We start from the raw sequence: 13,316 nt of genomic DNA on the forward strand, positions 1-13,316 counted from the left end.
ACCGAACCCTCAGGACTTATCTTGATCACAAACTAAAGATCATAGAATTTTACTGAAACACTTCTGATCCTTCCTTTTGGTCTTTGGCCCTTCCTTTTATGTCATGGCGCATTTCTTATTGACTTTTTAATAAGTTGTGAGTTCCAGCTGTAGATTTTCACATAAAATCACTGATTTTTTTTTTCTCTGTATTAGTTGGTACTTTTTGGTGGCCCTTGACAGAAACCCAGCCCTAAGTTTCACTGATGAAGGGGTTAGCTGGTCTTATTCCTGAGGACCCACTGAAGGAGCCGGCATCCCATGGCAAGCCCGTGATCTAGGTTTTTGTCTCTTGTTTTTGGACTCTTCAAGGTTCAGTCTGTGGCAAGTCCACTCCGTATAGGGGCCAATGGCAGGTGTCAGGGACGGAGTAAAAGGCTGGCTTAGACAAATATATCCTACACAGAGAGGAAGAGACGTGGCCCCAGAGGAAGACATGGTCCTCTTCCACCAGGAACCTCTTCTGTCTGTCCTAGCACAGGGTTCTACCCTCCGACAGACATGCCCAGGAAATTGAGGACTCCTCAGATGCAGTGTCCTGAGAACTGGCTTCCTGCAACAAAGAGGACCATGTGCAACACTGACATCTAAAACCCACCAGGAACCTCTTCTGTCTGTCCTAGCACAGGGTTCTAACCTCTGACAGACATGCCCAGGAAATTGAGGACTCCTCAGATGCAGTGTCCTAAGAACTGGCTTCCTGCAACAAAGAGGACCATGTGCAACACTGACATCTAAAATGAGGATTGGGGTTGGGGTGGAGAGATTGCTCAGAGGCATAAAGTGATTGCCATGCAAGCATTAAGAGCCAAGTTTGACCCCCAGAACTCACTTAAAAATGTTAGGCACAGTGATGCATACCTGTGGTCTCGGTACTGGGGAGGTAGAGACAGAAAGCCCTGGGGCTTGATAGACAGCCAGTCTAGCCACATTGATGAGCTTCAGGCAACAGAGAGACCTTGTCTCACAAAATAAGGCAGAGAGCGATTGAGAAAGATACCCAATGTCAACTTCGGTCTCTCCATGCACACAAACATACATAGATACATACATAGATACATACATACATAGAAACACACACGCAAACACACACTAAATCAATAAAGTAATATTAGGATGGGGAGCTGGGACCCTTTCAGGAAGATGCCCCTATGAGATGGGACTGGGAGCATCAATGATGGGGACCCAGTGCCTGGGATTCCTCTGGGTAGGGACAGGCATTATAATCATCTTTTCTGTATCCATACTACACACAGGTAAGAGCAGAGTGCTGTGATTGGACATGCAAGGTGAGGGCAGAGTTGGTTTCCTGAGGAGGGTACGCTGCTACACAGAAACAGCATGTCCTTGCTACTTTCTCACTGTGCTGAGTGTTTGTGGACCTCCAATGCCATACTTATGAGGGGACTGTGAGCTTTGCAAAATGGTGAGGTCATGGGTATGGAGCCCTGGGGAGTGGGATTTGCAGCTGATTTTAAAGGCACCTGTAGACTCTGTATTCCTTCCACCATGTGAAGACACAATATGAGGCTATGTCTATGAACAAGAAAGTTGCCCTCACCAGAATTCCAGCCCTCAGAACTGTGGAAAGTGAGCTCCTGCTGTTCCTAAAGCCCCCAGGCTGTGGTCTTCCAATGCAGCAGCCTTGATGGACTGGGAAGTCTCCACACACATTTATTACATGAATTCCTAAGTCTCCAGAAAAGTCCTAGTTTGTAAGAACTGCACACACTGAGCCCAATGAAGGATGCAGACAGATCCAGGACAGAATGTGATGTGTCCAGGACTTACCACCAGGAACCTGGTCCCTGGTGGTAGCGAGACCATGTGGACCCTATAACTAGGTCAGAAGGAAGATGTGAAGACTGTAGACCCAGGTGCTTTCACTGGGTTTATCTGAAACTAGCACCAAAGAGTAAGGCACATCCCTGGTGCAGGGGCCAGTTCTGAAGCTCTGCACCCACCCAGCGGTTCCTCTAGATCTAGTCTGCTAGCTACTCTGCAGGAAAAGCTGTTCAGGGTCACTGTGGGGCCATTGTAGTGGTTATGACTCAAGATGATTGACGTCCCATCAAGCTGTAGCCATACATTAAGCCACTGAGGTGTTGGGGTGGGGATAAGATGAGAATAAATGTGCACAGTCCCTGACTAACCATCCAAAGGGCCTTGGACAAAGACAGCAGCAGCCTGTTCTCGGGGTCTTTCTGGTACACGGTTTGCTCATCCTTCAACTTGCTTTGATAAACCAGATGTGGGAGCATGGATTTTTGTAAAGGTTTTCAGGTACTTTTTATGTATGATTTTCTCTAATTTTCACAAAGAACTTTAAGGTGGTTGCTATGGTATATGACTAAAGATGACCATGCAGAGCTTTGGCAGGGCTTACTGGTTTGGCTGGAGTCCTTGGGCCACAGCCATCTCCTAGGCCCCTCCTCTTGGCAATAAGACTGTGCCAGGTGCGTGTTATTTATATTTGGACACATGCTGTGTGAAAAGATGGACATCTGCAATTCTCCATGCAGTTTTGGGTGATGTCCAGCAAATAAAACCTGGCTTGTCTAGCAGGCTGTGCCCTGCTTGGGTGGAGTGTTCCTGCTAAATTATCCAAGATAAAGTCACGAGATAACTAGTTTCTGAAACCAATACACATAGACACATACACACACAGACACACACACACACATAGACACACACACAGACGTATACACACATAGACACACACAGAGACACAGACACACACAGACACACATAGACACATACACATAGGCCAGTATACCCACATATACACAAAGACACACATTTGTACATACATACACACACATACACATACATACACACCCATATACACAAACACCCACAGACCTATAGATACATACACATACACATAGACCAATATACCCACATATACACATAGACATGCATTCATACATACATACATACATACATATGTATACATACACACCCATATATACATACACATACATATACATAAACACACACATACATATACACATATACACATGTACACACAGACTCATACACACACATACACACCCATGCACACACTTAACATATACACATATATACAGACATACACACACAAATACACACCTATATACATCCATACACACATATACACACATATACACATATACACAGACCCATACACACACACTTACATATACACACATACACACACATACACAGACCTATACACACACACTTACATATACACACATACACACACAGAGGTTGGTACTCTGATATTGGGCTGCTGCCCCCACCCTGTTCCCTGCTCCCCCCTTCTGCACATGGCCAATGGCACCTGTGGATCTAGGTGCTCTGGCTAACAGGTGGTACATGTGCTCATGGATGTTCATCCAGAGAACCCTAAGGAGCCTTCAGTGAACAAGAACACATGCCTGAGGTTTCGGGTCTGAATCTGGGATCCCATCCCTGCCCGAGTCTGGTGGATGGATTGTGGTGTCTGTCTTCTCCTCCTGGTAGAGGCTGAAGGGGAAGGAGCAGAGCATGATGGGAGTGGGAACCCACACCTTCTACTTCACTTCAAACGTCCTAATTTGATTTTCCCCTGTGCATCTGGTGCATCTCCTCTGGCAAGCAGGCGGGTGATTTATGATACAGGTTTGGTGTGGGAAAGGCAGTCCCGTGCCTAAATATAGCACCTCCTAGGGCCATAAATGGGAGGGAAGGACGGAGCTTTGCAGGGAGAAATTAGCCCTGCTGTCCTCAGCCAGAGTCTGGGAGTTCTGCAACAGAGACGTCTCTTGTGCCGTCCCATCTCCTCTGGGTGAGTCTTTCCTCCCCTTTCTCTGTGTAGCTCGGCAAGAGGAAGCATGCCTGCAGAGGCAGAGCAGGCTTGCTTTCCCATGGGGTCAGGTTAGGTGCAGAGTTACCTGCAGGCATTCCTTATACAGGAACAAAGCAAAGGGTTCCATCCAGGGTCTGCGTGCCTTTGACTGCACTCTATCCCCAACCAAGATCTTTCTTCTTTCCATTCTTTCCTCCTTTCTTCCTCCCCTCCCCTCCCCTCCTCTCCCCTCCCTTTCCTTTTGTCCCCTACCTCTGTTCCCCTCTCTACCTTTTCTTTCTCTTACTTTTGACAGGATCTTAGGTATCCCAGGTTGGTCTAGAACTATGCTGTGCAGCTAAGGATGACCCAGAACTTTTGATCCTCTTGTCTCCACCTCCCGAGTGCTGGGATCACAGATGTGTGCCACCTGGCTGTCGTGTATGCTGGGATTCAAACCCCGGGCTATGTGCATGCTAGGCAGGCACTCTGCTGATTGAGCTACATGCCCAGTGTCCCCCGACCCCATGAGTTTTCTTATTTCCCTGTGTTCTGGGCCATTCTGTTGTATGACCTGATGTTTCCTCAGAGCAGATTGTATCCCTTAGGTTCCTGCATTTTCCTACCTGCCCCCTGTCAGCTGATTCATGTCTGATTTGAGATTGTCACAGGGACCCAGAAATGAAGTGAGAAGGCGGCCAACTGGAAAAGGAGCACAATAAGAACTGCTCAGCTTGGACCTTCAGCGGGCTAGGCAGGAGGTGCGAGCTTTTTTGGGAAAGGACAGTTGTTTGCGGGTGGAACCTTTCCTTGTGCATTTGGAGTTCAGATCCTGCAGAACTCCAGCGCCACTCCCCACACAGAGCTGTGTGCAAGGGCTGCACCTGCCAGGAGGGACGGGGGGGGGGCATAGTTATGCTGCGTTTGAGGGCCAGGCTGGCGAAGGGTGAGGAAAGAGGACGTGAGGCTGGAAACATCCAGCTTTCCCTGACACCCGCCCCACATTCCTTCCTTACTGAGTGCTAGAAAAACAGGAACAAAAGAGCATGTGGAATGAAGACACTTTAAAGGTGATATTGAATAAACTGGGTCCTCTGACAAAGCCTGTCCTAGGAGCCAAAGGTTGAGTCACTGGGAACCAGGCCAACACCCTGAGCCAGCTCACCCTTTGCCTCTGGAGATGAATGTGGTGTGCTCACTGACAGACATTTCTAGCTCTGCAAATGACAGAACTGAGCAAAAGTAAGGGACAGTTACAGAGTGCTCTGGAAAGCTGTTTATTAGATTAAATTTGTGGCAAGTTTATAAGAAACTCACATGAATCAGGACCTTAACCCCAAGGGACTATTCTCTGTACAAGGGGAAGCTATCAATAAAAGTTTATGCAGTTTTGATAACTGTTAACTTAATTCTCAATTTGTGAACTACGGCCCTGCTCTGTGTTTCTGAAGTTTTGCCATATGGAATTCAATGTCTAACACTGTTACAAAACTGTTCAAGGATTAGTGGGAACCAGTTAGACTTGCCAGAGAGTCAAGAATTTTGTGCAACAGGGTTGACCTCTCTATCCTCTGTCAGGCCTCTCAAAGGCTGCTGGAGGGTTCTGGAAAACCCAGCCATACTTACTGATCCTCGATATCCCTAAGGATGTGCTTTGTGTCCAGTTGATATTTTTGGTAGAAAGAGGTCCTTTTGGCAATACGTAGTCTTGAAAACCCTTTGGACAAATAAGTCTCACTATGAGTGGGTTGGGAAAAAACTCATCTTGGGAACCCAGAGCTTGTCATTTGGAGTCTGTTCTGTGTGCCAACTGATTCTCTTTCTCCCCCACTTCATGTGTCTATCAACTTTGACATTTTTAGCTGTATAGATAATTTTTTTAATTGGATAAGAATGGATGCTTTGAACTTGAAATGTCTTTGCAAATTAAAACCGCACCCGGTGACTTGAAAGAGGTATTTCCAGTGCCCTTCCAGGGAAGGCTTAGGGCAAGGCACATCACAGACACGCAGTCCAGTGCTGGAGGACAGGCTCGTATTTCATGATGGTGTCATAGTGTCTAAATGTGTCAGGACCACTGGGGTGTGGTCCCTGATCTGGGCGGAGGCAGAAAGTGACTGGGAGTTGTCAGAAGAGCAGCTGCTGACCTTGGCTCCACAGGGATGTGCCATTCCTCAGGGCAGGGCATGCTTGCCTGGCATAGTTTGGGATTTCTGGTCAGCATGGTCTCTGATGTTAGTTAAGTACTGCCATGGACACATGCACTGCTAGAGGTTAGAGGACGAATGCTGGCACTTAGTTCAGTCCCCTGGTTTTATAGTGAAACACGTGGAGGCCCAGAGCTCTGGGGTTCAGGCCTTGGGATCCCCAGAATCCAGTTCTGTGATTGTTCCTTCTCTCCAAGGCATCATCAGACTCTGCTCTTTTGGGAAAGACTCTTTTCCTTATTTTTTTGTATATATATATGTGCGTGTATGTGTGCGCATGCGTGCGTGTGTGCGTGCGTGCGTGTGTGTGTGTGTGTGTGTGTGTGTAGGGGGCACTTAACTCATGTCAGAGATATTTCTTAAAGAGGACAAATGCAGAATGAGTCTGGACAAGCTCTCCAAAGACCCCTTCACACCTACTTATCTGATACTCCCAAACTGTACTCCCTAAGTCAGAAGAATATGCTTCTGGGGCTGGGAACACATCCTGTCTCAGGCTCTGAAGTATGAGAGCCTGAGGTTGTGTGCAATGGCAGCAGAAAGCACACTGAGGTCCCTTGTGGGCTCCTCTTGTGATAGGTCTGGGTGGACGTGAGACTGGTGGCAGTCTGAGGAGACAGGTGGAGCTGAGGGCCCCAGGCACAGGGGTCAAGTGCACAGGTCCAGCTTGCCTCCTCGCCGAGCCAGGAGCCCTAGGAAGTGTCTTCCTTGAAATCCAGTGGTTCTTGGCTTCAGGATGGGTGAGCATGTATCTGGTGTTCCAAAGGACTGTGGGTTGGAAACTGGGTACACTGAAGTGTGTCTGCACTTGGAGAGCCCTTGGCAGCTCCTAATTTGATTTTGCAGGAGGGAGCAAAGTGGGCATTAGTGTATTGTCAAGGTGTCTGGAGGAAATATCTACACTGGGTCCCCTGTGTCAGAGTGAGAAGCACAGGAAACTTGAACACTTGATGCCTAATCACTACAAAGTGTGCACTCCTCACGCATGAAGTGTTTGAAGATTTCCAGTCCACCTGACAACGTGTGAGGTGGTTTCAGATACACCATGCTGCATGCTGCCTGCGCTATAGCCTTGGGTGAGACATTCAGATTAGTTAGATGGAGGCTGGTCATTGGGCTGTAAAGACCTGAGTCATCTTATGTCTCACATAAATAACATAGTCATAGCGTAGTCAAGTGTGCTTGGTTCTCTTTCAGGGCAGCTTTGACTAGGATGTAGGCCATGCTTGGGGTTCTTCTTTTTCCAAAGAGATAGAAACAAATTCCCCGGTCTGCCTTTAGTCCCCACATAGGCACAGCTCCAGGAGAGTAAGTGCAGCTGTACAGCCGACCTTTCATGCATGTTCTCCTTGCCGAGGTGCAGTTGAGCCTCTTCCACGTTAAAGTGATGGGAGCTTTCAGGTATTTCTTCCTATCTATGAAGTTCAGTGTCACCATGACCATGTGACAGACACATGACCATGTGACAGACACATGACCATGTGACAGACATAGCCATGGATTCTGTTGTTTGTTACTCTGTACCAAGCACGGTGCCAGGTATTACATAGATTCAGTGTGGAATATCAGAGTTGGAGAGATTAGGAGTGAGGCCAAGCCTACATCACAGGGCTAGAGTCAGAGATTGGACCTAGTGTCTAAGCCTGGGGCTTGACCTCTGTGTTCCCCTTCAGGGTTGAGTGGGTGGCGGAGGTCAGTTCTGTGTGCTCATTAGGGCGCAGTGTCTTTTTGTACATTTCCAGTGTATCATAGCACCCTGAGCAACCCACACTTGGCCTCCTGAATAGGAGGCTGGTTAACAACCTGGTTTTTAAGAGAAGACATGGATACACGCTACTGTGTCAAAGCTTGAGTGGACCTGAGATAGAAGGCCACTGACCTTTGGGTGGGCTGGACCCATGTTGGGTAATTCCCCAAGATCTCCCCAAGCTCTGTACCTCTGCTATCCATAGGCTCAGTGGAACGGCTCATGAGGCTCATACTTTAGCTCAGCCATGCAACTTGGTGGATTTTCTAACATACAGATGTCCGAATGATGCTGACGACAGGAGTAAGACAGCGTCTTCTCTGAGCCGCTCCTGAGTGTCCATCTCCAGGGCCCATCCCTGCGGTCCCCTCTGAGTGGTATTTTCAAGGCTGTGCTGGAACGTCTCTAACTCAAGACAGCTTACTCTAGTTTAAACACTGAACACACAGAGCTCAGGTTCGGAGTTCTTTAAGGTCTTACTTAAGAGAGTAAGGCTCACAGAGACTCTGGAAAGCTGCCCTGCACAGCTTTGGGGAGATGGTCAAATGACTCAGTTGGCAGGGTTTCCTAACTTGGGGTGAGGATGTGACATAAATGAACACAGGTAATTCTGCAATTCTCCAGAGTCTCTTGTCTTGGACTTGCTCACTTTCCCACATCTCTGAGGTTCCGGCACTGTCTTGGTCCCTAGTTTCCAGCCCCTTCTCCCAGCAGAAGCCTGTGGTATGGTTTTAAATGATCCTCGGTGGTGCTGGGGAAATGAGCCTTTGTCAAGATCCCTGAATCAGCTACTAGAAGCCCTCCTTGTGGGTGCAGCCTTCCCCGAGCAACCTCCTGCTGCATGCCAAGTGACCCAAGTTCTGGAGTCTTCTGGTCCTCTGCATGTTGGCCTAGTGGCTCCCCAGGGTCCTGCCCAAGTCCCCTGCTGGGGTGTCTCTGGCTGTCCTGTCCTCTGTAGGGAACTCTATCTTCACGTGGCTTCTGGCTCCTATCATTTGAAGTGTTTGTTTGCGCCTCTAATCTGCTTTAATTATTTTTATCTTCTTTACTCACATGCTTTCCACAGTGCCCTGGACACACAGGTATTCTAGAAACGCTGTTGGGTTGTGATTAAATGAAGCATATGGCCAAGTTTTCTGATTTGTATGGAAACTATCAAGAAATGAAATTGGGTCCTGGGGAAGTCATCAGGCAGGCTTTGTGAGTCTACCTGTATAGTCTTCTGCATTTTCCCTCTTGGGTGGGTCTTATCAGTAGGAGGAGACTTTCTCCTTCCTTTTTTTGTGGGTGTACATTTGTGTTTACGTGTTCACGTATGTGCCATGTATACATGCGTGTATCGTGTGTATGCATGTGGAGGCCAGAGGTCAGTGTCAGGCATCTTTCTCAATCACTCTCCACCTTCTTCACCTTATTTTTTCAAGACAAGATCACTTATTGAACCTGGAGCTCACCAAATCTGCTAGGCGATCAGGCCAGTGAAGTCATGGGCACTTCCTCTCTGCTTTGTAATCCTCCAGCCCTGGAATTGACTGACGTGCACCTCTAAGTCTTTTACGAGGGTGCTGGGGATACCGACTGGGGTTATCAAGAGCACTTCGTCCACAGAGCCGTCGCCTGAGCCCCACCTTTCCTCTTTGGAACAATGTAGAACGTGAAGGCAGAGTCTGCGGGGCCTGACTCCTCCTGCTCGTTCCTCTTCCAGGAGCATCCAAGATGTCCCTCGTGGTAGCCCCCTTCTACCAGAAGAGGCAAAAGCACTTTGACCAGTCCTATCGAAACATTCAAACAAGGTACCTCCTGGACCAGTATGCATCAAAAAAGTAAGTTGGCAGGTCCAGGTTGGACTTACTGAGCTCTGAGTGTGCGGGTTTGGTGTTTCTAGGCAGGAAATTACCGCCCTGAGGTCTGGAGGTGAAGTTGTGTGTGTGGAGGGGTCTGAGAGCAGGGTAGGGAGCAACCCTGATACATACATTCCTTTTAGGAACAGGAGGCTGGCTGGGCTGCCTGGCCCATCTGGCTGGAGTTGTCACTGCATTCTGCAGGCCCTGTGGGGGACTCAGAGCCCTTCTGAGCCCCTGGTGGAGAGGCCTGAGAGGAATGCTTGGCACCCATATGACTCCACTTCACATACCTTCCAGCAGTGGGATCTTAAAACCTCACCCAGAATCTGGGAAAATGATGAGGAGAACAATGGACGGGACACTGGCGGGGCCCCTGGGGAGCAGAGCAGAGACAGAAAGGACGCTGCGTCGGGGACGGCTTTGCTACCTCAGCACTGCACATCTGCGTGTCCTCCCTACAAATGCTGCCGCTCTAGTGTGGGTGTGACACCTGGGTGTCTCCCCGTGAGTGTGGCTGCTGCCTGGTCCTATCTCCAGCTCCACGCTCCTGAAGGACGAGGTCTCCTCTGGGCTGCAGCTCATGCCCCGCTGGCACTGTTTGTGGGCAGTGTATCTGTAGCTTCAATGGGCTGATTAGAGGACTGAGCAGGAAGAGACCTCTGGGCCGGGCCTCTCATGGTGGGCGCCTGCCACATGTCACCAGCACCCTATATTTAGAAATGCTGTGGCACTCATTTAGTTGGCATCCCTTGTAATAAACAAGTCAAATATTTGCAGCCCCTCCCAGCAGAGAGATTGAAAGTCCATGTGTGAGCCGCGAAGGGTGGTTCAGCTGTGGCTGGCAGAGAGGGAGGGCACCAGCCACAGGGAGCTCAGAAGGAGCAATCCTGCAGGGGCCATGTGTAGGGCACGGGAGGGTGCCATAGCGGGGATGCAGACTTGCGTTTGGGTGTGTACAGGCATGCGCATGGGCCCCTGTGTGTGCCTGCGGAAGTGTGGACACGTGTATATGTGCATGTGTGCATGTGTCTCAGGCTATACATGTTCCTGTTTGTGTTTGTGTGTATATGTATCAGTGTATGTGTGCCTCTGTATGTGGCATGTGTGTACACACATGTATGCAGATGTGCCCAGCACATGTATGCATATGCATGGATACTCATGGGCATATGAGTACACAGGTGTGCACCTGTGCGCATAGGCTCTCGGCACACGTGTGGGTGTTGCAGGGAGGAGTTGGTGTGTTCAGAGAGAAAGTAGTGTGTGTTAGTATAAATGTTCATGATTTTCCAGCACATCTAATTCTGTTCACTGTATGGCCAGGAGGACAACCACCCAGTCAGCCTCCCAGAGGTCTCTTACACAGCAGTCCTCTTCCCAGAGAGCTTCCAGTCAGAGCTCGACTCGGGGGACAACCTGCAGAGTCTGTGCAAAACGTATGAGCACATCAGAAGAGGAAGAACTTGAAAATGAAGACAGGTAACTGCTTTGTGGCCTTGCTCAGTGGCCGCTCGCAGAGTCAAGCGCGGGCATCCAACTCAGCTGCAGATTGGGCAGGTGGGAGGAGCAGAAGGGCTTCCTGTAATGAGTGGAAAGCGTCTTTTCCCATCACTTGCTTGCTCTTTATTATCCGTAGTCAGTCCTAACATGGAAATGGTTTGGAATGAGGCTCCATCATTTTGTAGTCCAAGGGTTACAGCCTCATGCCTGCCAGGGCTGGGATGTGACTTTGGGCCCACCCTCTACACCCATACCCCTACCTTTCCCTGAGTTCAAGGGCATCAAGAGCTGTAGACTCTACAGCTGAGTTTCTGTCACAGCCTCTGTAGCTTTGTCTATAGGAGCAAGGTCATCTTCTGAGGAGGCAGCCAGGGCTTAAACAGCTGTGGACACTGAGGACTGTGAGGCTTCTATAAATCATCACAGCTTATATTTCAATGGCATTGGCTCACGAGGATGCATGGTCACAGGACAAAGATGGATCTGCCAGAATAGCAGTCTTAAAGTTAATTCCAGGTGATAAACGGCTGGTGGATCCTGCTTTTGAAACAGCATAAGCAACTAAATATTTCAGACCTGCTGTATATTTTCCCTAGTTCCACCTAACATTTCCAGAGAAATTCTCTGTAAAGAGCTCTAAACCCGAAGGACACATGAGATTTGGGTAAACATGCTTCTTTTGAGGATTGTACAGTGATGGAGTAACTGGCCTATTAGCAGACAACTCAAAAGACAACTTTTCCTCTTTAAAAAAATAGCGAAATTAGCTCTTAAATGCCTTAGGTAACTTGTGCCACATAAATTGTAAAGCATGTAAATTAATTTTACTGTAAAATGAGAATTTCTGTTGTGAGAGAATGGTTTCAAAGTGTAAATAGTAGGGGATGGGCATGGAGGGCAATTGGTCAAGAACTTGCTTATGTACCTGAAAGCATAACTCACATACATAAAAATAATAAATAAATAAATAAATAAATAAAAAGAACTGCATTTCTCCTATTATCTTCTCGTGCTTCTTCCTCCAGAGGGATGGGTACCCAGGAAAGGCCTGTCTGATCTATCAGTACCACAAAGTCTGGTCATGTGTCAAGAGATAAACAGAGCCTCTTGGTTCCTGCAGGTACAGGTCCTTAGCAGCTTCTTATGGTGAGGCTAAGAGGCAGCGTTTCCTCAATGAATTGGCCCAGCTGGAGGAGAATGTACACCTGGCGCGGTCCCAGGCTCGCGACAAGCTGGACAAGTACTCCCTGGAGCAGATGGTAGGAGGGTCTCCAAGCTGATGGAATGTGTGGGAGAAGACCATTTTTCTGCAGGCAGATGGTCCAATGCCTCACTGCCAGTGGACTGTGTCTGTCACACCCTCCCTGATCACCCTTGCTTCTTCTTGGCAGGTGGGAGACAAGCTAGCATGGGAGAGACACTCGTTTGAAGATCGGATGAGCAGAGCCCCTGAGATCCTGGTGCGGCTAAGGTCCCACACCATCTGGGAGCGGATGTCTGTGAAGCTCTGCTTCACTGTACAAGGATTCCCCACACCTGTAGTGCAATGGTGAGAGCAGCACCCAGGGCTCCTTTTCTTCAAGGAAGATGTGCATGAAAGGAGGGCATGCCTGGGAGCCTGTCCCGTGGCCCTGCAGGCTTGGAACTCCATGTGGGAAATGTCAGCACAGAAACTCAAAATATCTGTCTAAACAATGCACTGTCATTTGAATTTTGGGGATTTGACCCAGCTGCTTTGTCAGAGAATTTTGAGCATTTTGGAGTATGAAAAGTTAGCTTCCTGAATAGACTCGTAAATAGAATTCTCAGCAATTGTCTGGCATCATTGCTGACTCTATGTATGGGGCCCGTGGGGTCTGCTTTGATATGGGAGTACTCATGGAGAGAATTCATACTGATAAAACTTTAAGCATCACAGACCCTTCCTGCTCATCTGGTACTAAAATCAAGAATCTGTGTGTATATCCCGTGTTCTGGGTCTCTCAGTAGGAGATGTGCAACCTTACATGTCGGTCCATCCACCGTGTCAGGAGGTAGAGGAGGATCCCAAGACTCACCCTTAACACACCTTGTGGTGGCTGAGTCCTGCTCTACAGGTGGGGAGCAAAGCTTCTAGGACCAGAGCTTTATACATCTGGTTCCTCGAGTGTTCCAGTGGCACTGTGGGC

General features: G+C 48.5%; 1 protein-coding gene across 1 annotated transcript in view; it reads left to right on the top strand.

The window, feature by feature from the left end:
- Positions 1-3,778: 3,778 nt before the first annotated feature.
- The window catches only part of Myom2 (myomesin 2), a gene marked incomplete in the record, with an annotated part of 73,545 nt that continues 64,007 nt past the window's right edge, over positions 3,779-13,316 (top strand). Inside the window, 5 exon segments of the mRNA XM_008830462.1 lie at positions 3,779-3,850; positions 9,510-9,627; positions 10,972-11,127; positions 12,269-12,407; positions 12,540-12,697. Coding sequence (XP_008828684.1) covers positions 9,521-9,627; positions 10,972-11,127; positions 12,269-12,407; positions 12,540-12,697 — 560 coding nt within the window.

The sequence above is a fragment of the Nannospalax galili genome, unplaced genomic scaffold, assembly GCF_000622305.1.
Source record: "Nannospalax galili isolate Female #2095 unplaced genomic scaffold, S.galili_v1.0 scaffold134, whole genome shotgun sequence".
In the NCBI taxonomy this organism is placed as follows: Eukaryota; Metazoa; Chordata; class Mammalia; order Rodentia; family Spalacidae; genus Nannospalax; species Nannospalax galili.